The sequence below is a fragment of the Dryobates pubescens genome, chromosome 21, assembly GCF_014839835.1.
Source record: "Dryobates pubescens isolate bDryPub1 chromosome 21, bDryPub1.pri, whole genome shotgun sequence".
NCBI lineage: Eukaryota > Metazoa > Chordata > Aves > Piciformes > Picidae > Dryobates > Dryobates pubescens.
The window spans coordinates 17,695,473-17,722,952 of NC_071632.1; the positions used below are offsets into that span (position 1 = coordinate 17,695,473).

Here is a 27,480-nt window from a genome sequence, read left to right on the forward strand (position 1 = left end):
TAACATAATACAAGGTAAATTCTTGTGCTCTAAACCGAAAGAAAACCCAACCCAACCAAACCAAAGAAAAGCCACCAAACCAGGAGAGAAGTCTCAAGGCTTCAAAGTTCCTGATTCATTGGAATAGAATAGAATAGAAATTAGTAGAATAGAATAGAATAGAATAGAATAGAATAGAATAGAATAGATCAGGTTAGAAAAGACCCTTGAGATCATCATGTCCAACCTATCATCCAACACCATCTAATCAACTAAACCATGGCACCAAGCACCCCATCCAGTCTCTTCCTAAACACTTCCAGTGATGGTGACTCCACCACCTCCCTGGGCAGTACATTCCAATGGCCAATCTCTCTTTCTGTGAAGAACTTCTTCCTAACATCCAGCCTAAGCCTCTCCTGGTGCAACTTGAGACTGGAGTTACTTTACACAGGGCAGGAGACTGAAGCAGCCTGCCTGAGGTCAGTCTCAGGGTGTGAAACAGATCGCATTTACTGTGTGGTCTAACAGTTACAAGCTCTATTCAGCATAAAACTACCCAAGTCCTATCCCTTTCCAACTTGCACAGGTCCAAATGAGGCCTCTTTACTGGGCCAGGGTACCAGAACAACCTCACATGTTAGTGATGTCCAGTGATGGCTTGAGTCGGTGCAAGCTGTGGTCAGACAAGTCAAACGCGATGAGAGTTGATCTTTCAAGGCAACAGTCAGAACCAAAGCTGTTCTGAGGGAAGGTTGTGATCCTGTCACATGCTCTCCCCACCAACTCAGGGAACAAGAAAGCAGGAGAACAGATAATAAAACATCATGAAACTAGTCTGTGAACATCTCTTCCCAAAAGAGCACAGTACTTGGGCCAAAAATGCTAAAACCAAGCTGCACATCATCTTTTCATTTACAAGACAGATACCTTAGCTCTGACATTCTTCTGTTGAATTTTAATTTCCTCAGAGACTCTGGTGGCACTGCTGTCCGTAATTGTGTCTGTTCTGTGCTGCCTGCCTTGGATGCAGTACAACAGGTATCACACTCATCCTTTCTATCTGGTATTTAAGCAACAATTCCCTTCTCTCACCTCCTGCTCTTTTGGGGTAGAAACTCACATTTTTGCTTGTTGTCTCACAGTTGGCAGCCAGCCTGGGTAGCACTCCAGTTCTTACTCTCAAATGCTTTCTGCAGGTTTCATTTTTACCCTCCATCCCCCTTTGAGGGTTCAGGGACTGCATTCTTTGATAGCACTAAAATCTGAGCCACTCCTCACCTCTCTTCTGTTATGCCATCTCTTCACGTAACCTCGCAATAATTTGTCCTTAATTCTCTAGGGGCTGGTTGCTGCTTCTCACCTCTGCACAACCTGCCATGCTACGCTGCCAGCTCTTACTCTTGCACAGTGGCATTTCTACAGTTTAAATCACTTCACCCATTCACTAAAGTCTTCTGCAGGAACTCCACCTTCGCCCATTCCCACAGTGACTCATAACTCATTCTTCTTCAGGAGCAAAGTCTCTGTCTCTCTACCCACTTTCACCTTGACCAGTAACCTTCCTTTCCATTCCTAGTCTGCTTGACTGATTGATGCTCTGCTCTTCCTCTCTCCTTTTTTCCTCAGACTTCTACTATTCCTGCAACCTTTTGTAATTGCAGAAGAGAGATAAATTAGCAGTGGAAGCCAGTCAGTGAGTGAGATGAAAAAGCTTTTAATTTTTAGAAGTTCTGCATATTTCCCAGACGGTCTCAGAAAGTATAAGCTTTCAGGTGTGTCAGAGCTTCTGCATTAGATGTTTAGCTCACCACTTGGATGCAAGCTCCAGGCACGTCAGAGGAACATCTGAACCAAGTCACTGATGCTCTCTTCCAAGAGCTGAGAAGAAACTTCATTCCACTTACCCTCAGGCAGAACAGGATGTGGATATCAAAGTTGGAGTTCAAGTTTCCAACATGCAGCATGCAACAGTCAGGACCCAGATATTGGAAACTTCCAGCACTTAAACTGCTTAATTTCATCTCGAGGAAGCTATTTTGATTCCATCCTACCTTGAGCAGACAGCTTTTCTGAACGAGCCATCAGTGAGTCATCAACATTTCAGGATTAAATCAAAGCAATTAGCCCTGCCTTTTCCAGCTGATATTCATTAAGGTAACATGGCAACTAGACAAAGGTCAGTGTCCTGTGAGCTTCACTTGATTTCCCTAAAAGCAAGCAATGAATGAACTAAACCAAGTAACACGGTGCAGAAAAAGCACACATTACACATCAACAGGTATCTGGAATCAAAACAAAACACAGAGATGACTTTCACTCTGTTGCACATCATGTAATACTAATTCTTCATATTTTGCCTATAGCTCCAGTGTCCTAGAAACTGAAACCCACCACCATGAAGTGTCATGTCACAGGTGTCCATGAAGAAGGAAAGACTGATGATTAAGAACACTGAAAGGTCCATTTGAAATCTGTGAGGATATCTCCAAACCACAGAAATGATGGTTAGAAGAGGCAGTAGAGTTCATCTAGTCCAACTTGCAGTATGTCCTGTTGCCACTTCCTTCAGGTAGTTCTAGAGAGCAATAAGGTCTCCCCTGAGCCTCCTCTTCTCCAGGCTAAGCAACCCCAGCTCCCTTAGCCTCTCCTCATAGGGCTTGTGTTCCAAACCCCTCCCCAGCTTTGTTGCCCTTCTCTGGACACCTTCCAGCATCTCAACATCTTTCCTAAACTGAGGGGCCCAGAACTGGACACAGGACTCAAGGTGTGGCCTAACCAGTGTTGAGTACAGGACAGAATGACCTCCCTGCTCCTGCTGGCCACACTGTTCCTGATCCAGGCCAGGATGCCACTGGCCTTCTTGGCGACACTTACGACACAAGACGACCTTTGTGGTGATCTTTTAGCCCTCTCTCCAGAAAGACTAAGAGCACCAGCATAACTCAGTGTTCATACTACTATAGCCTCTCTCCCTGGGACTGGGCAATGCAATGCACCATCATAGGTGGACTTGGATTCAGCCCTGTCATTTTTGAGACTTAGGCTCTGAAGTGGGAACCAAATCCAAACAGACCTTTGTTCCCTCACTTCTCAAACAAAACAAACTGAAAGTCTTCTTATTTTAGTGCTGTAAAGAAGGCTTCCTTAGTGACAGTCATCTTTGGCACAGTGCTGGCAGCTGACAGGTGGAAATGTTCATTTTCAGAGAGGACTAATGAGAGGGAGATGTTTGTTAAAACACCGACACAGTAACAGGGCAAGTAAGTGAGTTTATACATGAGGTTTACATGAAGTGGGAAATTCAGAAGATCAGATTAGATGGCCAAAATGAACCAAAACTAGATCTCTAGAATCCTGGCTTTCTTCAGTACAGTGTGTTGGTAAGGAAGATTGAAAAGAGCTCACACTACAGAGGACTTTCTTTTTCTCTCTTTCTCTTTTTCTTCCCTTTTCCTTTTCCTTTTCCTTTTCCTTTTCCTTTTCCTTTTCCTTTTCCTTTTCCTTTTCCTTTTCACTTTCCTTTCCTTTCCTTTCCTTTCCTTTCCTTTCCTTCCAAGTTTCTGTTCCTCAAATTTGCTTCACTGTATTTCTTCTCACTGCACAAGTCTCACATGGAGCAGCATCCAGCCCTCTGTTACTCCCAGCACAGTATATAAAGCAATCCAAGTTTTATTGATTTTATCAATTTGTCCCAAGAGCTACTAGTTACAAACTCCATGAATAACATCTGAGGGGAACGAAACTGCACTGAGAAAGGAAAATATCTATTAAAAAATGCATTCCCTTCCAATTTCCATGGGAAATCAGATTTCTCACTGCCTTCTCAAGCTAAGAATGGCTATTCTAATCTGGATGTCAAGTCATAAGAAATGTTAGGGTCCAAAGCTGAGTAAGAGTTTCCCTTTCACAGGGCAGCAGACTTTCAGAGTCTGAGAACTTTACTCAGAGCAGAACACAGATTAAAGCACTGTTCTTCCAAGCCACAGAAGTCACAAAGATTCATCATTGCACGGTCAGCAAAGATACTTCCATGCCATTGAAGAACATAGAGGAAAATCCAAAGAATCTACATCAAATCAATGGACTTAGTGATCTGCAAAAGACTCTTCCCATGAGCAACCTGGAAGCTCAACAGTCACAGCCGGGGAACACATCGTCCCACTGTTAATATACCTCTTTGTTGTTCTTGTTACATGAGGGTACATAGAGCCTCTGTCAAGTACCCTACCAGGAGACAGCACTCAGGAGTGTTCAGGTTAATGCAAAAGGAAGCAGGACAGCAATGAACATGGTATGGACAGCAAGGAGGAACCCCTGAACCATCCAAATGCAGGTTCTTCTTGACTGCTTAAGAGTTGCTTCAGCCCCGACTGCCTATATTATGCTTAGCATAGCTTCCATTTCTTCTTCTAACACAACACACACCTGCTTGGGTCAAAGGATAGCACTTCCCATTATCTAGCCTTTCAGAGCAGCCCTGGTGAAACCACCACTAACCACCTAACTTCAGCCATTGACCATCTTTCAAGCAAGTGCTCCACAAAGGCAGTGTCAGACAGTAGGGTTCCTTCCAGAACATCTTCCCCCTCCTTCTCCTCCAAGCCATTGTCCCCACTTCACTTCAGTGAATCTCTTTTACCATCCAGCAAGACAGGGAAGCTGCAGAGGCAGCATTGTCGGTAATGAGAGCAGAACAAAGTCCAAGACCACTGTTCACTCCAGTTTTCTGGTGAGAACCATGCATCCCAGGGAGGTGGTGGAGTCACCATCCCTGGAGGTGTTCAAAAAGGGATTGGATGTGGCACTTGAAGCCACGATTTAGTAGCCATGAGGTGTTGGGTGACAGGTTGGATTTGATGATCTTTGAGGTCTTTTCCAACCTTATTGATTCTATGATCATCTCCACCCCCAAGTGATTCAGAGCGGCTGCCGCTGGACATTTAGTTTACCTACACTTTAAGTGACACCCTGTGGCTGAGCAGAGGAATTACGGGTGACCATTCAGGGACACTCTCCCCGGGGTTCTGTGACAATAAACAGAGCAGCCGAAACGCAGAGAGTCGCAGTCTCAGGTGTCTACAGGGACTGCAGACAACGCCCTGATTCCACCTCCCTCAGCACGGTTCCAGAACTCATCCTCCCACAGCTTGGCTGGATGGAAAATGGGTTATAAAGTAGAATAAAATGAGAAAGCCCACATCTACAAGAGAGTCCCCACACTGGATGTAGCTGGAATTTTCCCCCTCTCATTCTTTTACAGTGAGGATTTCCTGCTTTGTCTCCCTTCATGACGTGTTGAATTTTTTCCCTTCCCCATATGTTCCTGCACCATTCCTCCTTCTACTCCTCCCTTGGCCCCAGAAGCACACGATTTTGCAAGTATTGTCTAATTCCTAACTGGTGGGAAGAAACTGAACCTCAGTCCATCTGTTTGCCAGCTGGTAGTTGCTGTCAGCTTAGACAACAGCTCATTATCTCATGCAAGTGACAGAGGAGCGGATGGGGCAGCTTCCTTAAAGAGAGGGTCATGGAAGCCTCCCAAAATGTGGGCAGCCCTGTGTTTGCTGACCTTCCTGAAAGCCACAAGATTCAGAACCTTCTCAGAGATTTGTCCTTGCCCCATTGCTGTGACAAGCCACTTTCCCTAGCAATCCCTGTGCCACAAGTTCAGGGTTGCCACCTTGAAGGGCAAAGCCAGGGACTGGGCCTCCTACTAGCGCTGCCAGATCTGAATGACTTCAGCAGATGATGAGATGCTGCAGAACAGCAGCAGCAGTTCCTGACTCTGGGAAATGTGTGAACTCTGCCTCAAAAGCCAAGCCTAAACTTAAGAGAATCCAAATCAGACAATAGGATTGCAGCAAAGCAACCCCATAACTTACCAGTGAAGAACACAATTAGTAATCAGTGCTTAATTAGCTGGAGAAAACGTCTCTGAACACGACTGAAGTAACATCAACAATCTTTGTATTTTACTACATGCAATTAACTTCTATTCTGCACTCAGTGAAGTCACATTTCACAGGATGATAGCAGTGGGAGAAAGGAAGATGGGTTGTTGTCATTCCTCCTTTCAAATACTGTTTTCAACATTCTTCCTCTAAATTGCAAAATCAGAGTGATCTCTTACCATAAATTATGCTCACAATTAAAAGAAAGAAAATAAATAACTGAGGGGGAAAAAGTAAAGACTCTCCCATCTGTGCATGAGCTGCAATCAAGAACCTCCCACTGCTGTACCTGTGGAGGAATTCAGCAGGAGAAAACAAACAAAGGAGGCTGAAATCTTAATCTGGGTACAGCATTATCAGAGCCAAGCTGACCTAAGCAACTGTAGATTTGCTCTCCTCAGAGAGAAGCTTTGCAAGCTTTAAAAATATGCTTTATTCCCTCCCTCAGAACTCCAATTCCAATCTTCTTTTTCCTCTGTCACATTTGCTTGGTTTCTCATCTGTCTGCTTGCTTGAACTTTCATGTATTCTTGACTCCCTAGCTGACAAAGACTGCCTTGATCACCTCAGGATGGCTGAAACAGGGCAGGAAGACTGCAGACTTTTCTTTTTACAGCCTTTTTTTTAGTAAGTGCACAATTAATATTGGCCAAAAAACGTTTCTTTTTACCCCTAGTCTCCTTCTGTATTTCTGGACACCTGACAAGGTTACAGAAGTGGGACAAGGTGGGAACAGTTTTAGGGCTTTGTAGTATTTTTCTGAGCCTGAAAACACACAGAGCATTGCCTACCAAAAGCAGAAAGTTGTACATTCGGTCTTTGAAACTCTTCTTTCAGAACTGTGTTTTAAATACATACAGAGCCCTTCAACCCAAATGGCAGTGCATCAGAACTGCTTAGTATCTGCTGGCCCTCAGCTTGGGAGGCTTCCTTTCACCTTGTCCTTTTGTCCAGCCCACATCTCAGCTGCATCTCCTCACTGCATCCAGCTGTGCCTCCGCTCGTGGTGACAAGGATGTATTGATGGGCATTTTATTTCTCTGTCTCCAAGAAAGATGAACAGCCACCACAGCCTAAAGGGGCTCTGTCTTTTACAAAGGGGCTTAGCTTGAAAAACATCCCCAAATCAAGCCAGAATAGCCTCTGGGGGCAATGTCATGTGAATGTGATCTATGGAAGTGCTCAGGACACTACAACACACAAGAGAAAACACAAGTGTTAATTGAGCCTCCAGGCTAGCCACTTGGAAAAGTGCACATTTCTGTAATTATCAGGACAGGTCTTACCCACAGAGTATGAACTAGATTCCGTGAACAATGATTTCCAAGAAAGGCTCAGATTTTATATGCAAGCTGAAGCCACACCACTCCAGAACAGCTTTGAACAAGAATTAATCAGAAGAGCAGCAGAGGTTAGATCTTGATACAAGAGTGGCTGTTTAACCTGTGAAAATGAACTCTCTTGCTCTTTTAAAATCTAAATCACCTCTTTAACCCCTCCCCCCTTCAAGAAGCCTCCTTCAAGAGGAGGAATGCAAAGCAGAAGAGCTATGAATTCACTCCTTCACCCTTTCCTCAACACACATAAAGACTATTTGCCTCTGTGCACGATGAGACAACAAAGAACTGCTGCATTTTTACCTCCAGCGTGGAGCAACAGGTACGACTCATGGCAATGGCTCCTTCTCCCATGTCCATCCACGTGTAGGACAGCCCAGTTGCTAAGTTGTTCACCAAGCTGTTGTCAACAAGGCAGCTGGTTAGGGGGCCACTAAGAAGGTGGTGTACACACCTTCAGAACAAGGAGTAGGCAAGAAAGAACAGTATCTCCAGCAGTGCAAGGTTAGCAGTGCTTATGTGCCTGTTTTCAGTAGCAGAGTCCCTGAAGAAGATAATGATGCTTTTTGCAATACCCAAAACACTCATCTGAAGTGGCTGCATTTGTCAAAGAGCTTTTCTGCATTGAGAGGGAGGGGAGATGATTTGCAGAGAGGGAGTCAGAGCTACAGAGACCTTTTGTTCTTGTTGATCAAAAAAGCAGTCTGACCTCCTACTGTCAATCCCCAGGTGTGGGTTCCATTCAACTCAACAGACTCCCAGGGATGAATTTAGCTGCCTGAACACAGGCGTCATATCATCTTAGAGTATCTGCAACTTCTTTGTGGCCTGGAAGATAAAACAAGAGTCTGCACACAGCCTAGATCCTCTGAAAGAGGAATTAGACACCAAGCAAGACACTCCTGGACAAATCAAGTGGTAGTAGCAACTGTTTTGTGGACTAATGAACCGATCTGAGCATTTAAGTTGAGCTGAGTAACGTTCTAGGCTTCCTCCTCTATTGGAAATCGAGCTTCATTAACTTGTAGTGAAGCTTAGATAGGTAAATTAGTTGTTGACATCTACATGGAAATACCTTAATCTGTAAGATGGAGATCTTGAAATGCTTTCACCTCCTGCCTGCAACCAGCACAAATGAAGCTGAGCAGCCCCGATGGAAAGGTCTTGCCACAGGAAACCCCTCTGCTGCACTGCCTCTTGTAGACAAAGTCAAACCAGGCAGCTAGGACACAAGAGTCAACATTTCTTATGCACCAAATGAACATATAATCCTGGATTTCCTCATTGCACAGGACAATTTGTAGGGAAAGGAAAGAGCTAAATTAGCCATACTTTAGCCTCTAACATGCTGTAACTACTTACATGTAAGACCATTTTTGCAAGCAGCAAAGCGAGTCTCATTACTGCCAATTTTCTGAATTAATCATGCTCCAGGATATCCTAATAAGTGAATTAATCTGTTTCCTAAAACAAGAATAAAAGCTTCACACTGTCAAAGCACAAACACATCTAGAGGGCAGCAATGATATTGTCATCTTTAGCTAAATATAGATCCTGAGCAGAGACAAGTGCACAGCCACCCACAGCACCAATATCTACTTTTCCCTTTTTAATTTTCCTTTGAGAATCATGCATAAGCTTTACTATGAAACTGCAGAGTTGGAAGTGGATGCCAACGTGTTCAGATCCTTGCTCAAAGGATGTTTTGCCTCCACACTGCACTGCTAAGGCCACACCTTGAGTCCTGTGTCCAGTTCTGGGCCCCTCAGTTTCGGAAGGATGTTGACTTGCTGGAGCGTGTCCAGAGAGGGGCAACAAAGTTGGTGAGGGGCTTGGAACACAAGCCCTATGAGGAGAGGCTGAGGGAGCTGGGGTTGCTTAGCCTGGAGAAAAGGAGGCTCAGGGGAGACCTTGCTCTCTACAACTACCTGAAGGGAGGTTGTAGACAGGTGCGGGCTGGTCTCTTCTCCCAGTCAACCAGCACCAGAACAAGAGAACACAGTCTCAAGCTGTGCCAGGGGAGGTTCAGACTGGATATTAGGAAGAAATTCTACACAGAGACAGTGATTTGCCATTGGAATGGGCTGCCTGGGGAGGTGGTGGAGTCACCATCACTGGAGGTGTTTAGGAGGAGACTTGATAAGGTGCTTGGTGCCATGGTTTAGTTGATTAGGTGGTGTTGGATGATAGGTTGGACGCGGTGATCTTGAAGGTCTCTTCCAGCCTGGTTTATTCTATTCTATTCTATTTGCAAATCACACTACAGCCTAACCAGATCCTGACTTGTCAGCATGATTTTACTTCCCAAATGAAGAGGGAGGAAAAAGACATTAAAAAAAAAATGTTAGACTATAGACAGCAAAATAAGGCAGTGTCAGAGGTGAGAAATACTCACAGGCTGACAGACTTTGTTTCACGAATCCAGCTGAAACTTATCTGAGTCACTCAGCAGTTCCCAAGAGAGACAGAAACACAGACACTGGCACAAAATCACCACGGGAATTTTCTGCTGTTGGAATGGAAATATTTTATGCAAAGAGTTTATTCTGTGGTGGCAAACAAGAGGGGAAATTTTTTTTCTGTAATATATCAGTTCTTCTTCTTCATTTTTTGGACTCAGTTACTCTATCACTGAATTTTGCTGGCGTGTTGCAGGGTTCGACAGCATCCCTCACTCAAGTGCCCAGGGATTCCAAGTTTAGAGCCACTATCAAAGCATGACAGTTGACAAGATGGATACCAACCCCAGGCAGGTCCATCCAAAGCCTCTGATGAGCTGATCTGTGGTGATGCAAGCTACTCATTGCAGTTTATCTTGAATCCTGTACACTACATGCAGATGCTACAGCAAGGCACAGAAACAGCCCATCCAGAGCCAGAACTTGGGCAGCCTGGTTTGCCAGGGATCAGCACTTTGTGCTTGACTGAGCCTAGTCTAAGATTTTTGTACAGGTTGGGCGGTTCCAAGTCTGGGTTTTCAAGTCAGAAGCTTTCATTTATGGGGCACGCTACAGGGTTCATTCTCTCCAGCTACTGAGCTGGAGCAACTTAAGCAAACTGGTAGCAGCTTAGCACCTTTGAGAGCTTCATTTTTCTCAAAACAAAACAAAACAAAAAAATCACTGAAATGGATCCAAAATCTTTACACAGATCTGAGTCAAAAATATACTCACATCTGTACAAAATCCAACTAACTATATGCCATAGTGCCTACGAGGTGGTGAACTGTGTGACAGCAGCTGAATTATGACTTCAAGTGCATCAACCCTTAGTAGAAGAAAGCCATTGCACAATGCTTTTGCTAAACTTCTCTGATCTCTCTCTCAGACCCAATCCAGGACAATATTACATACCAGCATCTCTCCCTTTGCCTCACCAAAACGCATACCAGGACAAAATTACACTCCACATTCTAGGCAGAAATGTTGTGTTGATCCAAGCTACTTCCTGATCAAATCCTCACTGTGCAGCTGGATTATTCGCCTCTGAAATTTGCAAGGTCCATTTCCAGGGTTTTATCAGTTTGCTGTCCTTTATTATTTGCCTGAGGTGCACAGTCAAGGTTTGAAGCACATTGAGTCTCATGACTCAATTGGTCCTCTAGTCAGCCCACAAGCTAACTTGGTCAAATTGTACAAGTAGAAGCAGTCCTAGCCAGACCGTGTTGGTAGTTGGCCTTCCGAAACTCTGGACATGTTCTGCAGGCGCTAATTGCCACATCTTTCAGATCACAACAGATTTTCACCTCTGTATTTGGATCTTAACCTGCTGTCCTGCTGCTTTCCCAACCTTTAATCACCAACTACTGTCACTCAAGAAGCTACTGCTTTTACAAATTGACTCAAATCTCCGTAGAGTCCTTCCCTTCCTTTTCTGTGCCACAGCTTGGAGGAGCTACACACATGGAAGAGCATAACATCAACTGAAAGCCATTCAAGTGTCTTCAGTGTACCTAAGTCCTCTACAGCAAGCTACATACATTACTACAACTGGGCACCAGCATGCACTACCAGTCAGTCCTGCAGACAAACATCTTAATGTGACTGCTCCCATTATATGTTGAAAGGAGAACAATGTTCACTTCCCTGGATCATGACAAAATAATACTTCAGTGTCTCAATAACTTATTTCCATCAGTCTCTAATTTAACTAGCACAGCATTGTATTGAGAGCAACAGATTTACAAAACCCTATGAGCACTCTAATAAAAGCACCAAGAAGAAGGGGGGCAGGGAAGAACTTCAAATAAAGTCATTGATGAACTACTGAAAGCATTAAGAGAGTTTATCAAAATAAAATGAGGTATTCAAGGTAATTTTCTTCCATGCAGAGGAAAAGCATTTAAATGCTTCCCAGTGTGCTTATGATATAAACAAAGAATCATCCATAACTCATTTTGGTGTTTTGTTGTTGGGGGTTTTTTTTCCTCATTATTATTTTTATTCTCTCTTTCCTTGTGGAAGAACAAAAACAAGGCAGTGGAAATATTGACATCCCCTACCCAAAAAAGAAAGAAAGAAAAAAGTCAAATGGAAAAACAATGAAGCCATAATTCTTTAAGGAATTTTTTCTTTAAGGTTCATTCTGATACCCTTGCTCTTGTCTGAGTTGTCCTTAACTCACAGAAAATTTGTTCTGGTCTCAACAGAGACTGTAAAGGTAGCTGACTACCAGCTACAGTCAAAGACAGCATGACCCAAACTTATTGCATGTCCCACTTATTTTATTGCAAAGTGCATAAGGAATGTAATAGAGCATAGAGAATACAGGGTTCAAGGATGATCTTGCAGTTCTGAGGCAACCTCCTCATTCTGTTCCAAGTCAAGGATGACAGAAGCTGGTCCGTAAGATCAAATCTGGAAGAGGGCGTTGTTTTGCACAGCAAATACACAGAACTTCTATCCAGTTACACCTTACCCTTAATTCCTAGAGCTGGGGAAAGAATAGGGTCACTTTCAGCAAGTTGAAATTCAGGTCTGTGATGAGGCATTCTTTTATGGGACTCTACGAGAATGCCAGCCTTACATAGTTAATACTACCTGAAAATGAGACTAACACCCAAGAAACAATTCAGAGTGAAATATGGAATGAAAGGTCCCCAGTCAAAAGTGCTCTGCAAAGATGAGTGACAAGTGAGTGACCACACATGTTTGGAACTAATATGTTAAAAACTCTTAATGAAAGGTTCAAACAGTATTGACAGATATGGGAAAGGAAATGAGTGCCTGGGTCCGACAGCCTGAATAATACATTTGTAGTGAGTCATCAGGATTGTTTACCTCTAAGACTAAAGCATCAGTTCCAAGAGATTTTTAAGGAGCTCCCCCGTGCTCCCTTGCTTTGAATATTATTTGCCTCATAACGTCCTCATACTCTTTCCCTTGCAGTAAGGATGCAGCCACTCCAGCCTCATAAACCAACCACTGATGAAGTTCCTAAACAGATTCCAGACCTCAGCCTTCTGTTTGTTAGGTACAACTTCCAGCCCGGTTTGTCCTTGTTTACACATACAGCCTCCCAAAGGGACAGTCCCTTCCAAATACAGTTCTGAGGCGCTAAGTACTTCACAAGCCAAAGGATCTTTAGCTGTGCGAAGAGCCGAAGCACTGCTGCAAATACATTCAGTCATACATATCTACAGAGAGGCAAACACACAGAGCACAATACACCCTCCTCAGATTGCAGGGAGTATTTTTTCCCCAGTCCACCTAAATACACTTCATTACAGAGCAATCAATGTCCCAAAGTCTCTGCTTTTAAGAAGTCTGCATCGTTCCTGGCAGGAATTTTGAATATACAGGCTGGAATGTCGAGGAAATGTTGATTCCCAGGGAAACACTTTCCACCCCCACACCCCCCCTTTCATCATTTTTGTTTTAATGTGGAAAATATATTTGTGGGTCTCCCCAGGCACTTTCTCAACATCAGATCTATGGGAGAAGGGAAGGAGTTTGTACTTACTCGTGGTGTTGTATTTGATCCCATTGAAGAATTCCGGGCAGGGTCTCTCTACTAATTCCCCCGCAGAGGTTCTGGGCCAGCAGGTCCCGATCTGATCAGTGGTGGCATTGCAGTACGGACCTTTGGCGTTCAAATGGGAGACAGAAAGGGAGAAAGAAGCAGTTGAGAAAGCACAAAAGCGACACGCTTTGCATCACAAAGCAAACGGAATCTTAGCACTTCTAAAGCTTTTCCGAGCCCTGCTCTAGGTAATGTTTCCTACCATCAAAGCCCAGGAATGGGATAGAGGAACTCTCTAAAAAAGTCTCTTGTAAACGATCCAGGAGGCTGCAGTTGACATCAAATTCTTCTAAGATGAACTGTGATATGGTCACATCCATTATTCCCCCCAGGACCGATGGACTGGATCAGGCTCCTTCCCCCTTTTCTGTGGGTTTGGGGCTTTTTTTTGTCCCCTCTCCTTTCTTCCTCTCTGGACAGAAATGAACATCAAGCTGCGGCCACCCTGCAGTCTCGTGTGTGTGTCTCTCCTCCTCCCAGCGTGCTGACAACTTGGCTGAGAGTCTGCGTCTGGCTGTGCAGTTCAATCCTCCAAGCTCTTCTTTGCTTTAAACCAGCAGCTGAGGAACCAATGGGATCTCGCTGAGCCCAGAGTAAGGGGCTTGCGTCTCTTCGCCAGCTTCCCTGGTCTAGCAGCTCTCCAGTGCCGCCTCACATTGCCAGACTGTTGTACTGCTTCATCTCCCTCCCTCTCCTCACTCTCTCTCTCTCTCTCTCACACACGCAGGGGATGAGCACTTTTGCAAAAATACTCGCTGCAAATTGGAGCCAGGGAGAAAAGGAAAAGCCATCAGACAAATAGAGCTCCTCTGCCTTTCTGTGAAGCAAAGCAATTCCTGCCTTTACTGTGCAGAACTGAGGATGAGCAGAGATGTTTGGACAGGGCAGGGGACAAAAAGATCGAGACCAGTAACTGCAGTATCGGATCCTGAGCAGGCCTTGAGAAAGAAGAAATGAAAGCTGGTAGGAGGGAGATGCTCTGATAGAAGGGAGGCACCAGAACAAAGGAATCTAGAGTAAGGACACACAGGAGAAGCAGAGCGGGGAGAGAGAGAGGAGTTGGGACCCCAGCCCAAGAGAAGCAAGGCACAATGGCAAGACAACTCTCAGCCCCTCATGCAGGGGATCCCAGGGATGGATGGGGTGGACAGTAGAGCAGGACACAGCACAAACTGCAGAGGAGAGTTTTGGAGTAAAGAATGGATCACTCAGGGGACAAGGAGGACAAGAAAAGTAATTCTCTAATTTTCCAGTGGTAGGAAGAAGCAAGCATTTCAGAAAGGATGAGCTTCCAGACTGACCCAGGAAGCAAGGAAACCATGATGTGGGGACAGAGAGAGAAACAAAGGGCTTGACAAACTGTGGTTATTAAGGAACAGGATGAAAAGGGGCTGGGGAAGGCAAAAGATGAGAAAAGTTTGGAGGAGCTGCCCAGACAGTTCCTCATCTTTGGGGAAATCAAAGCTCAGTACTATGGGAACCAAATGAAGTTTGGCACTCTGGGACATGCTGCAGAACAGCCTAGACCTAACCAGCCATTCTGACCTGCTATGTTAGGACATAAGGAAATGTTTTTACAATCAAAAATGTGCCAGGAACTAAGGAGGATCATTTAGGATCACAGACTCAGAAAGATTTTCAGAAGCAAATAGAAAACTGACTTGTAAGGGAGAAAAGCAAGATAGCAGAGGTGAATGCAGAAAGAGAAGGCAAAAACAGTAAAGAAGCTTTGACAGAAAGGAAGGGATCAAGAATTACAGTCTGTGTTCAGACCTTAGACCGAGTTCAAAGCAGTGGTATAGAACCTCCTACAACATCTGTCAACCACCCTGCACAGCCTGAACTTCCCTTTACTCATATTTAAGATTGAAGGACTTTATTCTTCACTCTTGAAGGACCAAAAGAATGGTGTTATACAACAAGAGGAAGGAAAAAAAATACTAAAGCCCACTGGGATAGGGCAGCAAATAAATTAACAACATGCACTGGTGAGAGAACTAGCCAGGACACTAGTTTGACATCTGGGAATCTGGAGATTTTAAAACATTTTCAAACTGCAATGACAGGAGAGGGGAGATTGTGCCATTGTGGTTTTGGGACAGGCATTTTTGGTTGAAATATGCAAAACCCCACAAAAATAATAAGTGTCCTAACTCTCTAGGCAGCATGATATTCTGAAGCAAGAGAATGCATCTCTGGTTCCCACTCTCTGGAGCCATGATCTCCTTCTCAAGTGAATGTTCCCAAAATTGCAAACCATCCTGAGAATTCTGCATCTCCACAAACCGACTCAGCTACACCACCAGATCTCTTTGCCCCATGCAACTCTAATTCCAAAAAGCAGAAGATGGGTAAAGTGTGCTCTAAACTTCTACACAATTGACAGACATCTACCTCTCAGAGTATTGTTACATTTATTTTCTGCCTCCTGACAGTGCAGTAGAGCTCAGAAAATTACTTTTTTTGCTCCTCTGGCAGAGGATCCCAGTGGTGGCTATGAGATCTCAACATCTGTGTGTGTCCCATGGCATCACTGAGCTCAGTGACCACTTCAGCTGAGGCAGACCTGATCAGTGAGTAGGGCACAGAATGCCAATAAGAGATTATTTTTTTTTGCTTCTGCTGGCTGTCTCCAGGATAATAATAATAATGATAACAATGATGATGATGATGATAATAATAAATATAATAATAATAATAATAATAATAATAATAATAATAATAATAATAATAATAATAATAATAATAGAATTAACCAGGTTGGAAAATACCTTTGAGATCATCAAGTCCAACCTCTCATCCAACACCACCTAATCAACTAAACCATGGCACCAAGCACCCCATCCAGTCTCCTTCTAAACACCTCCAGTGATGGTGACTCCACCACCTCCCTGGGCAGCACATTCCAATGGCCAATCACTCTTTCTATGAAGAACTTCTTCCTAACATCCAGCCTAAACCTCCCCTGGTGCAGCTTGAGACTGTGTCCTCTTGTTCCTGTGCTGCTTGCCTGGGAGAAGAGACCAACCCCCACCTGGCTACAACCTCCTTTCAGGTAGTTGTAGAGAGCACTAAGGTCTCCCCTGAGCCTCCTCTTCTCCAGGCTAAGCAACCCCAGCTCCCTCAGCCTCTCCTCACAGGGCTTGTGCTCCAATAATAATAATGACACACAGCCTGACCAGAGGTCTCTTTCTCACCTACTTTCTGCCTTGTCTATTTTTCTCACTCTGCGTGTGCAGCACTTACTGCAACGGAATCAAACCCTTGGCGAGAGGCTTTGAGCGCTGGAGTTTCCTGAATTTTGAGGGGAATGTATCACTTAATAAATTACAAAAGAAAGACAGTTTCAAAAAAAAAAAAAAAAAAAACCAACCCAAAAATGAACTGGTTTTAAATTTAGCAAATGTTTCACATTCCTAAATGCTGCCCCATATTTTCCAGCATAAACACTTGTAGATTTTTTGAATGCTTCCAATATTAAACACCGAGCTGGATTGGATTTCAAAACTGTTCTTTACACTGGTTCACACCCAAAACAATAGCTACATAGCTTATTTTTTTTTTGTTTCAGGCTTAAGAGAATGATCTCTTCATTTAAGTGAGAAGAGATGGAACATCTTCAGCCTGAACTGATTCTTCCCTCTACCCTTTCAGTTCAGCTAACTTTAGGGAAGCAGCAGCAGCGCAGCGCACAGATAATACTATTGAATTCCTATTGCATTCCATGATTTAAGAGCCAAAACAGCCCATCCCAAACATCAAAATAGAGCTGACAATCAAATTGTGTAGGAGGAAGTCTGGCTGAAGAAAAGAATTGATTGTCCCTCAGTCCACAAATCAGCACCATTCTTTAATAATCCCATTTCCAGTTCTACTTTAACCTCTCGATGAAAAGAGACTTTTGCTAATTTACCTGGGTAAAATTAACTACTTAGTGAGAGGTTCCCTCTGGGTGGATCTAGTCCAATCCTGACAGTGTTAGTAGGACTCATTTGATGTGAAAATGCTGCTCTTTATAAAATAAGCCAATGCAATTAAATGGAGGATTGGCAGAAATAGTGTAGCTGCTGACACTGCTGATGCAGTAGCCCTTTAAGATCCATTTGAGACAAATAGCTGTTAGATTTTGCCAGGCAGAAATCTGCCTTAACAATTACTGAGTAACCCAAGAAAGCTGGTGATTGCACTTGGCAGGCAGAAAAACTTGGTCAACTTGCATGTCAATGCTTATCAATATCTAAAGGAAAAAAAAAGTCAAAAGGATAGGGCCAGATTCTTTTCAGTGATGCCCAGTGACAGGACAAGGAGCACTAAGCATGAACTGGAGCACAGCAAGTTCTGCCTGAACAAGAGAAAAAACATCCTTCCTCTGAGGGTGATGGAGCACTGGTCAAGCTGTCCAGAGAGGTTGTGGAGCCTCCTTCTCTGGAGACTTTCAAAACCTGCCTCAACATGATCCTGTGCAACCTGATCTAGGTGAAAGTGCTTTATCAGGGAGGGTGGACTGGACGATCCCCAGAGGTCCCCTCCTGTCCCTGCCATGCTGTGATTCTGTGAACTTAAAAGCAAGCTTGTTCCTGTGTGGTAATATTCATTGCTTTGCTTGGTGCACATGCAAGACGTGCACAACCAATCTGTGTAAGGACATCTGAATATGCACAGTAATGGAAGTGGACAAGACAGACACATGAGCATGTAAACAGGTACACAGCTCAATAAGCCTCTTGCTTGGAAGAGATGCTGGAAAGTGACCTACAGCTCTTCCAGTAAAGGAACGAGCTCTGCTCATAAATGGGATGCAGAATTCCCTGATAATGGAAATATTTCTATGCCAGCCCTTGCACCACTGTTACACAATGGTTTCTCAATCTCTGCTCCAACCCACAGTTAGTAAAAGTAGCTAGAGGATAACTTTTAGTTTACCCCGCTAACAGGGAGTGACAAGGACGATACTGTCCTGTTCAGCCAGCAACACTAAAACTCAACTCAGTGACCTTTAATTATTGCAATGAACTTGCAGCATCTGACTTTAAAGTTAGTGGGACTCCTCAGCTAGGTACAGAATGCAGGACTAGATACTTCAAGGAAGGGACTCATTTACCAGCATGGCTTCTGAACCTGAAGGCCCTCCTTCTCAACACTCACTGCAGACTGATCTGACTGCACATTGGAATGCAGAGACAATATAACCATGACCTGGTGAAATACTTATCTTTCATTCTCATTGCAGGTATGTCACCAATGAATGTCAGTGCAGTTTTCAGAGTGGGACAAGACATCCTCATACTCTATGGACCAAGAACATTCAGGCAGCAAGAGACTGATGACAGCTTGAAGACCCTCACAGACAACAGTCCTCTAGAACCAGCATCAGAATGTCATGTATGGCCATCTTCTATGCCACACCATGCTACAGCTTCTCACAATGAATTATACCTCTCCTACGAGGACAGACTGAGGGAGTCGGGGCTATTCAGTCTGAAGAAGAGAAGGCTCCAAGGAGACCTAATTGTGGCCTTCCAGTATATTAAGGAGGCTACAAGAAAGCTGGAGAGGGACTTTTTAGGGTGTCAGGGAGTGATAGGACTAGGGGGAATGGAAGAAAACTAGAAATGGGTAGATTCAGAGTGGACATTAGGAAGAAGTTTTTCCACCATGAGGGTGGTGAAACACAGGAACAGGTTGCCCAGGGAGGTGGTGGCAGCCTGGAGGTTTTGAAGGCCAGGCTGGATGTGGATCGGGGCAACCTGATCTCCTGTGAGGAGTCCCTGCCCATGGCAGGGGGGGTGGAACTAGATGATCCTTGAGGTCCCTTCCAACCCTAACAATTCTTTGATTCTATGATACTCTGCCACAAGAGCAGATTTAAAGAAAGCCACTTCTCAAATGGAGTGCCACATTTCTAATCAAAATCTGGTCCTTACTGCATGCACTTGAGAATTACACAGAATGTGCAGAGTTGCAAACTGTTGTATGTGGAGGATGAGTATCATAGAAAAATGCAGATCTTTGCTGCAGCTGATTGACTCATTTGTTAGAAACTGGAGACATTACTGCTAGCAATGAAGCATGACTGTAGGGAGCAAAGACAATATTAAAAACCACAGGTCTGTGGTGATGAATCTTTGCAGCTTCATTGATGTTAGAAAATATTTACTGTGGGTGTAAGAAGATTCAACAGCATAAATAATAAATGGCTTGTAGCCAAACATGAATATATTTCTTTCAGCACATTAATACACTTGTCACTCTCTACAGCTTTAAAACTTGTACAAGTGAATCATTTTACATGAGACAAATGATGAGACATTGCAGGGAGATAGGAGCACACAAAAGAACCAACCTTGACACACTCCAACTGTCAGTGTTATTTTTTTCCAAGTGAGGTGTTTGGGATGAATGTGCAGAACATCTACCATATGAGAGGCCAGAAACATTCATTCCAGAATACATTCAATTTTATGCATGGTCACATTCATGGTCAGTGCTTCACAGACACAAGAACACAAAGGACTTAATTTATGTATTTACTTATGTCTGGCAATGGCCTGGTCCTCTATTTACAGCATAAATAAATCTTTCTTTTTTTTTTTAAAGGGAGTTAAGCAATATCTGAACAAATGACAACCATGACAATGTGCCTTATTAGTCCCACTCTTTTTCTGTTACATTCAATGGAATCATTGCCAATAGTATGTACAGAATCAGGGGTCTTGCCCTCCTCTCTTCCTTGTGACACATTAGACACAGCAAGATTTCTTGCAGCTTCATTCTCTGAAAACCACATATGCAGAATACAGAATTAACCAGGTTGGAAAAGACCTTTGAGATCATCAAGTCCAACCTATCACCCAACACCATCTAATCAACTAAACCATGGCACCAAGTGCCTCATCTGGTCTCCTTTTAAACACCTCCACTGATGGTGACTCCACCACCTCCCTGGGCAGCACATTCCAATGGCCAATCTCTCTTTCTGTGAAGAACTTCTTCCTAACATCCAGCCTAAACCTCCCCTGGTGTAGCTTGAGACTGTGTCTTCTTGTGTCACAGAACACACCAGTCAAACTTTTGCAGTGTTAATACAATTGTCAGCTATTGTAACCACCTGTGTTAGGCTGAGATAGATTTTGCCCTCATCTCCATCCAATACCCTGAGCAGATCTCTGCTGTCTGTCAAAGGAACATGCAACAACTTGAACTGATATAAAAGTCAGCACTTAAGTCAAATGAATCCTATTCCAGATGCCTAGAACAAAGATGTTTGCTGAGCTCTCTCTCACTGGCCTTCAGTATCTTGTCTCCCTAGACTATATGGCAACTGTAATCCCACACATTTCAGCCCATAATTTCATGGGTGATCAAAGAAATATTTTAAACTAAACACATTAAGAATAAAGATGACAATGACAATGTCCTGTCTGACAAGACTATCGTGATGCTAGCAAATCAATGATATGTTTAAAGAGTCCATGTCTGGATTTTAATGGAATTATTTACAAGAGGAAACCAATACAATTCAAACACTACCTAACAGATTTTTTTTTTCCTCTGGGCTAGCCAGCTAATTATGATAAGGACTCCAAGAGAGTCAGCAATCACCATCAAGAAAGCCTGGAAATTAAGTGGAAGAAATCATGAGTCATTGGAGATGTTCAGGAGGAGACTTGATAGGGTGCTTGGTTGCATGGTTTAGTTGATTAGGTGGGTTGGATCAGTTGATAGTTTGGACACAATGATCTTGAAGGTCTCTTCCAACCTGGTCTGGTCTAGTCTGCTCTGCTCTATTCCATTCCATTCCATTCCATTCCATTCCATTCCATTCCATTCCATTCCATTCCATTCCATTCCATTCTATCATGCCAACAAAGAAGTGAAACAGTAGTTCTCAAGAGCATTATTCTGTAGCATACTGAGGTAGGGTCCAGTCATGCTAAACAGAAGCTGGAATGATTAGGCATGGAAATGCATTATCATTATTAGGGCCATGATAACCAAGATAGATGAACCTAATAATCCCTGGTTTGTGATTTACAAAGCGCTTTCAAACTGCCACCACATGAGACTGCAGCCCCAGAAAGGACAGAATGGATCTGAGGACATTATCCCTGTAGCACCAGTTTGTCTCCAGTCAGTAACCACCCTTGCTAGCTACACAATTTTGGCCACCTCCTGAGATGATAAGTCCATCTACCTCCCTTCAGATCTCTTCTCTAGCTTGACTCACCACTCTTTAACCTTTTTATTACCAGAGTACTACAGAGTACCTCAGGTCTTGCACAGGTTCAGGCTGGCTATTTGAGAGGTCCATAATAGCAGAGGGATTCATCTAATCTAATTTCAGACATCTAAAATTTGGGTGTCTAGACTATGCCAGGTATCTAGGCTCTGTAACAGTCTCCAGGGAAATGGCTACTATCTGAGAATGATGATTCATTTAATTTGAAGACAAATAACTTCTTCAAATTCATAACTCCTAGATATTCTACTTAGTAGGATGTAATTCAGCCCATGAGATAGTTAGACACATTTGCAGTTCAGAGAGGCCTCTCTTCTGCCAACACATCACATCTGAGACAGAGATTGGAGCTTCAGGTGTATGTCAAGGCATAAACTGAAGAGGACAAATCTCACAGTGCAGCGCAGTTTCGAAGCAGAAACACAGGTGCCTACTTTAGCTTTTCTTAACAAGATAAATGATCTTAACTACTGTCTATAGAGGTAGTTTGTGGGGAAGAATTCCACTGAAGGCAGAGAAACACCTCCAACTCACTGAGCCTTGTGTGCTCTGAGTGGTGTTGGGAGCTCTGCTGTACACAGACACATGCTGATGCTGACATACAGCAGTTTCTGGAAGAAGCAGTCGGTGTCATCATCCTCACTTGTTGCATACTGTTACAGAAAATTGCTTTAAGACCATTCAGGTCACACAGCTTGAAATCTGGCAACATAAAAATGCCTTGCTCACATTACAGTGACCCTATAAAATACTGAAAAAAAATATGCACTAGGCTTATCATTCCTTCTGCTGCTTTGTTCCTAGGCCTGCCCATTGTTGGGGGCAATGCTTTGGTTAAAGCTGTTTTCTTTTGGCAAAGTCGGTTTTGTTGATGGCTTCTTTACTACTTAAACATTGCTTGGCTTTAAGCCCACACTTAACTTTGACTTCAGGAATTAAGGATGGGTTTGAGTGACTTGGTGATTTGCTGAACTATGACTTCAGTGCTGCTTTGGTTGAAACATTTTCTCCTGGTTTTCATTTCCCTTGAATTTTCCTGCTCTTGCCTAAAGCTTATAGGGTCTTGTTATTCTGGATCATACATAGTGAGCCACCTGTAAGCTGATGGTAACCATTTTAGGGTCAAGAATTTTCATAGCAAGAATAGAATCATAGAATTGTTAGGGTTGGAAGGGACCTCAGGGATCATCTACTTCCAAGCCCCCTGCCATAGGCAGGGACACCTCACACTACATCAGGTTGCTCACAGCCACATCCAGCCTTGTGCCCTAAAAACCTCCAGGGATGGGCGTTCTACCAGCAACCTGGGCAACCTGTTCCAGTGTCTCACCACCCTCATGGGGAAGAATTTAATAAGAATAAACTTTGGAAAACAGTTTAGAGCCTCAAACCCAAAGTTCTTCTGTTCTTATCACGTGTTTAGATAGGGCAAGTTCAATCCATCATTGGTTGCATCGTCACTGGTTACAGTGGATTTTGTAAAGAAGCCATGGATCAGTCCAAGAATTCAATGCAAAACAGTTGAGGACTCAAATAAGCAGGAACCATAAAATATTTATTTCAGCATAGATGGGAAATACATGTAACTGTCAAGCAAAACAGAACAGTTGATAGTTTAATAGATATTTTAATAACAGGTGCAGCAAAAAAGTGAATCCTGGGAAGTGTGACACTTCCAATCCACTTGACAGCACAGCTGGGTTTCTTTTCCTGTGATGTGTTCATCTGTTTCATATTTACTACACTGCACACCTCACCCCACTGAATATTAAGGGAAGTTTGGGGAAAACATGTAACATTCTGATTAAACACTTTGTCATTCATCTGCTCTCAAATGCAAAGAGAAGTTAACTTAGTGGTAAGCAAGTGCTGCTTCTCTTAGGGACTCCTCGAATCTCCACCTTCCACTCAGGAGCAGCCATTCAAGCTGTAGCTAACTGGCAGTTACCATCAGCAGATGTCAAACTCCACAGACTGATTCCTGGAAATTATATTCTTCACTTCCCCAGCTAATAAAAATCATCAGAATCATCACTTACAGTAACATTGCCTGAAACAAACACCTGGTCAGCACAGCTTTGCCTTTGGAGGTTGATTGTCTTTTTTATCTTTTATTCTTTTTTTTTCTGTGAAGAAATTTTTCTGCAGTCCTTAAGAGTCCAAAAGCTAAGAATCACTTCAGTGAAGACCTTCATTTCAATTTCCTGTTATGTCCTTGTTACTATACTTCTCATTTCGTTCTTTCCAGAAAGTTACTAAATGCAGAACCTCTTCGTTTATCCCTAAAGTATTTTCCCCTTCATGCAAATAGCCTTTCCCAGACAGAAATGAATAGAACAAATGAATAAAACACACACATGCTATTTCATTTGGGGATAGACAGATTGGTCAAGTGCTGTGGAATTCCTCTGGATCGAAGGACCAATGTAAGCAGGATATAAGTCATCCCTTACAGGGCTGGAAGTTACTATCTTTGAAGCGTGCAGCAAATATTTCTCCTCCTCGTTTCTAGACTTGTTTGGCTGGCTGCCAGAGCAATGCTGATTTCTTTTGCTTGGCCACTGGAGGGCTCTCCTAATTCTCTGTTATTGCAGAGGAAAACATTTGGTTCAGTTTTAAAACATCATAAAAGAAAACATGCTTATAGGTACCTTAATAAAACAGCTAAAAAACCCCAAACAACACAGGAGAGCTCCTGGGTTCATACAAAGGTCTGCGTGTGGACAAAGTGCCTTTTACTGCCCCTCCTTTAGCAGTGATGTCACCACACTAAGAGATGGCTATCATGAACAGAAACATTTCCTTTTACAAACAAGATTATTAACTGCACAAGAGATTACAGGTTTGTGACGGACAGGAAAGCCTGTCCCCATCGCCCATTGCTCCCCGCATTGTTTCACTCCGGAATCACTGCACAAGTCCTGTGTCCAGTTTTGGGGCCCTCAGTTGAGGAAAGATGTTGAGATGCTGGAAGGTGTCCAGAGAAGGGCAACAAAGCTGGGGAGGGGTTTGGAGCACAGCCCTGGGAGGAGAGGCTGAGGGAGCTGGGGTTGCTTAGCCTGGAGAAGAGGAGACTCAGAGGAGACCTTATTGCTCTCTACAGGCTGAAGTTGGTCTCTTCTCCCAGGCAAACAGCACCAGAACAAGAGGACACAGGCTCAAGCTGTGCCAGGGGAGGTTTAGGCTGGATGTTAGGAAGAAATTCTTCACAGAAAGAGAGATTGGCCATTGGAATGTGCTGCCCAGGGAGGTGGTGGAGTCACTATCACTGGAGGTGTTTAGGAAGAGACTTAGTGCCATGGTTTAGTTGATTAGATGGTGTTGGGTGATAGGTTGGACTTGATGATCTTGAAGGTCTTTTCCAACCTGGTTAATTCCTATTCTATTCTATTCTACTCTATTCTATTCTACTCTATTCTATTCTATTCTATTCTATTCTATTCTATTCTATTCTAATTTCTATTCTAAACTGAATTCATTTTAATGTGACCTGTGTCATCCCATCTCTGACTTATTTCCCAGCCTGAAGACAAGTTCCCCTGGCTGGTTCAACTAACTCTTGACAAAAACACTGATAGAGCAATCATCTGATTCTTTTCCCATTAATACTGCTCCTGTGGAAAGAGGGGAATCATGTAAGGCTTTCCATTCCCCTGTGGGGACAGGCACCCTACCACAGAATCACAGAACCACCAAGGTTGGAAGAGACCTCAAAGATCATCGAGTCCAACCTGTCACCACAGACCCCATGACTAAACCATGGCACCAAGTGCCACGTCCAATCCCCTCCTGAACACCCCCAGGGATGGTTACTCCATCACCTCCCTGGGCAGCCCATTCCAATGGCTAATACCTCCATACTGCACAGACCCTTGCCACTTGAGAATTCCTGACAAAGTGTCTCTTTTTTTCCTGTTTTGCCTTTGTTGTTGGTTTTGTTTCTTTGTTTGTTTGGTGGGTTGGTTTGTTTCTTTGTTTGTTGGGGGGTGGGGGGGGTTTATTTGTTTTGTGGTTGTTGGGTATTTGGGGGGAGATTGTTGTTGTTTGGGCCTCCGTTGTTGTTTGTTTGTTGTTTGCTTGTTGCTGGTTTTGCAGGTGTGTGTTTTTCTAATCAAAAGGAACTAAATTAGTTAAAACTAAATTGTCTGGTGGAAACAGACCAGCTTGCAGATTCTTTTCTTAGGCAGTGTTTCCACTGCCAAAATGAGACAAGTAGCTTTGACCATCCCAGAGTAATAATTTCTAAATCATTTAAAGGATTGCTGTGAAAGCCATTAGCAACAGCCACTTTAATATGAATTTGTAGAGATGTGACTTGAATTTGATAGCAAGCTTCACTACTAGTGACTACAGGGAAGACCCATACAAAGGATTATGCCAATTTGTCAAGGAACGAGTGGCTATGGATCCTACACAACTCAGACAGCAGCAATTTGAGATCTATTAGCCTTATTACAGTAAATTACAAGATTAGGTTATATGATTTTTTTTTTGGTAACAATACTTAATCAGCAGCCAGTTATCAGAGTGATTTAATATGATTTGCTGCAATCAGTGTAGCTGCTTGGTTAGATTTGAGAATGAAAGAAATTCACACAAGGTACAGGGTAGTTCCCCAAATCAAATGATGCAGAGATTAAATCATACACACAAATGCGGACATACACACAGATTAACTTGTGGCCAAGATGTTTCTCCTCCTACACTTATAGAGAATCATAGTGCATTAGTCACTTTTCTCTGACACTTGCCAACAGACAACTGTTAGTACCTCCAAAAACCTGCCCAGAGAGGTGCCTCTGCTCTGGGAGAGCTCATTGGCCTCAGCCTGCTGTGACCCTGGGGAGCTCAAAGGGGGCTTGCTTCTGCTGTCATGTTCATGGGATGAAGTGGTTGATTCCTTGTCAAATCATGTGTGATGGAAAGGTGGGCATGAGACTCCTTGTACCCACAGTTTTGTTCCTCAGTAAATGAGTTTTGGAAAAGCCACCTGTTATTTATACATTCATTGCATGATCAGTGTTCCAAACTCAGCTGTGCTGATGTTTCCCCACAGAAACTGATGTTTCAGAACAGAAAGAAGTTAGAAGAGCTTTTGGTCCAGCTATGGCTTAGTCCTCTGCCTCCTCCAGAGCCTGCAGTAACCACTATCAATCTGGTCAAGCACTCCCATCACACGTAGTTATGGTCTCTCTTACAATTACTGTTTATAGGGCTGCAAGATGATTGACTTAAGTCTTCTTTTGTGTGTTTGCACATGATTTTGTCAGGTATTCCTGGCTCCTTCCAGAGCAGGCTGAAATCAAGGCAACAGGAGTTTCAGGCACGGTTAGTGATTGCCCAACCACCCCAATTCATTGTACAGTACCCTGGACAAGAAAGGAGCAGATGTGAAAGCTTCCTGCATTTGTAACCAAAGCCCATGGCTAGCCTAGGATTCTGTCTCAGGAAAAACTAGGACAGCTCCTCATCAGAATCTTCAGAGAACAAGAAGCAATTTGAATTTAGTAGAATAAAACATCACTCCTCTTCAGAAGACTTTTACTAGGTTTTATGGATTATGTTCCCTAAAAGTCTTTGCTGGAAGGAAAATCTGTAGAAAATATGAACCAAATAATCCATAAAAGAATTGATAGATGGCCACTGCTCAGGCCAGTTCTCCTCTGAGCTGCAGATGATGCAGATGCGATGAGATCATTTGTCTCAGCTTAATAGTCTATAGAGGAGCTGTCAGTGGCAGAGAAATCTCCAGCCTCCCTTAAAAGTCAAGAGGGATCTAGTCAGTGCAGTCAGTGGACTCTATGCAATGCTTTCTGTCACCATAAAGAAGATACTCAAATTGGGTCAGATAAATTGTCTGCTGAAAGTCTCTCTCTCTTACCATTAACTCTAAAGGCAACCTGAGCTGACCTTCTCGCTGGGACATGTCTGTACTACAAATGTCTAAATT

General features: G+C 43.4%; 1 protein-coding gene across 2 annotated transcripts in view; it reads right to left on the reverse strand.

The window, feature by feature from the left end:
* CRHR2 (corticotropin releasing hormone receptor 2) overlaps positions 1-27,480 on the reverse strand; it is a 136,954-nt gene that overhangs the window by 82,535 nt on the left and 26,939 nt on the right. The window contains exons 1-2 of one of the 2 annotated variants that reach the window (XM_009899109.2): positions 13,494-13,942; positions 13,232-13,351 (exon numbers count right to left, since the gene is read on the reverse strand). In XM_009899109.2, coding sequence (XP_009897411.1) covers positions 13,232-13,351; positions 13,494-13,611 — 238 coding nt within the window. In that variant the 5' untranslated portion in view covers positions 13,612-13,942. Of the gene's footprint in view, positions 1-13,231; positions 13,352-13,493; positions 13,943-27,480 lie in introns of those variants that run through there. The other variant, XM_054171242.1, reaches the window with a different exon arrangement.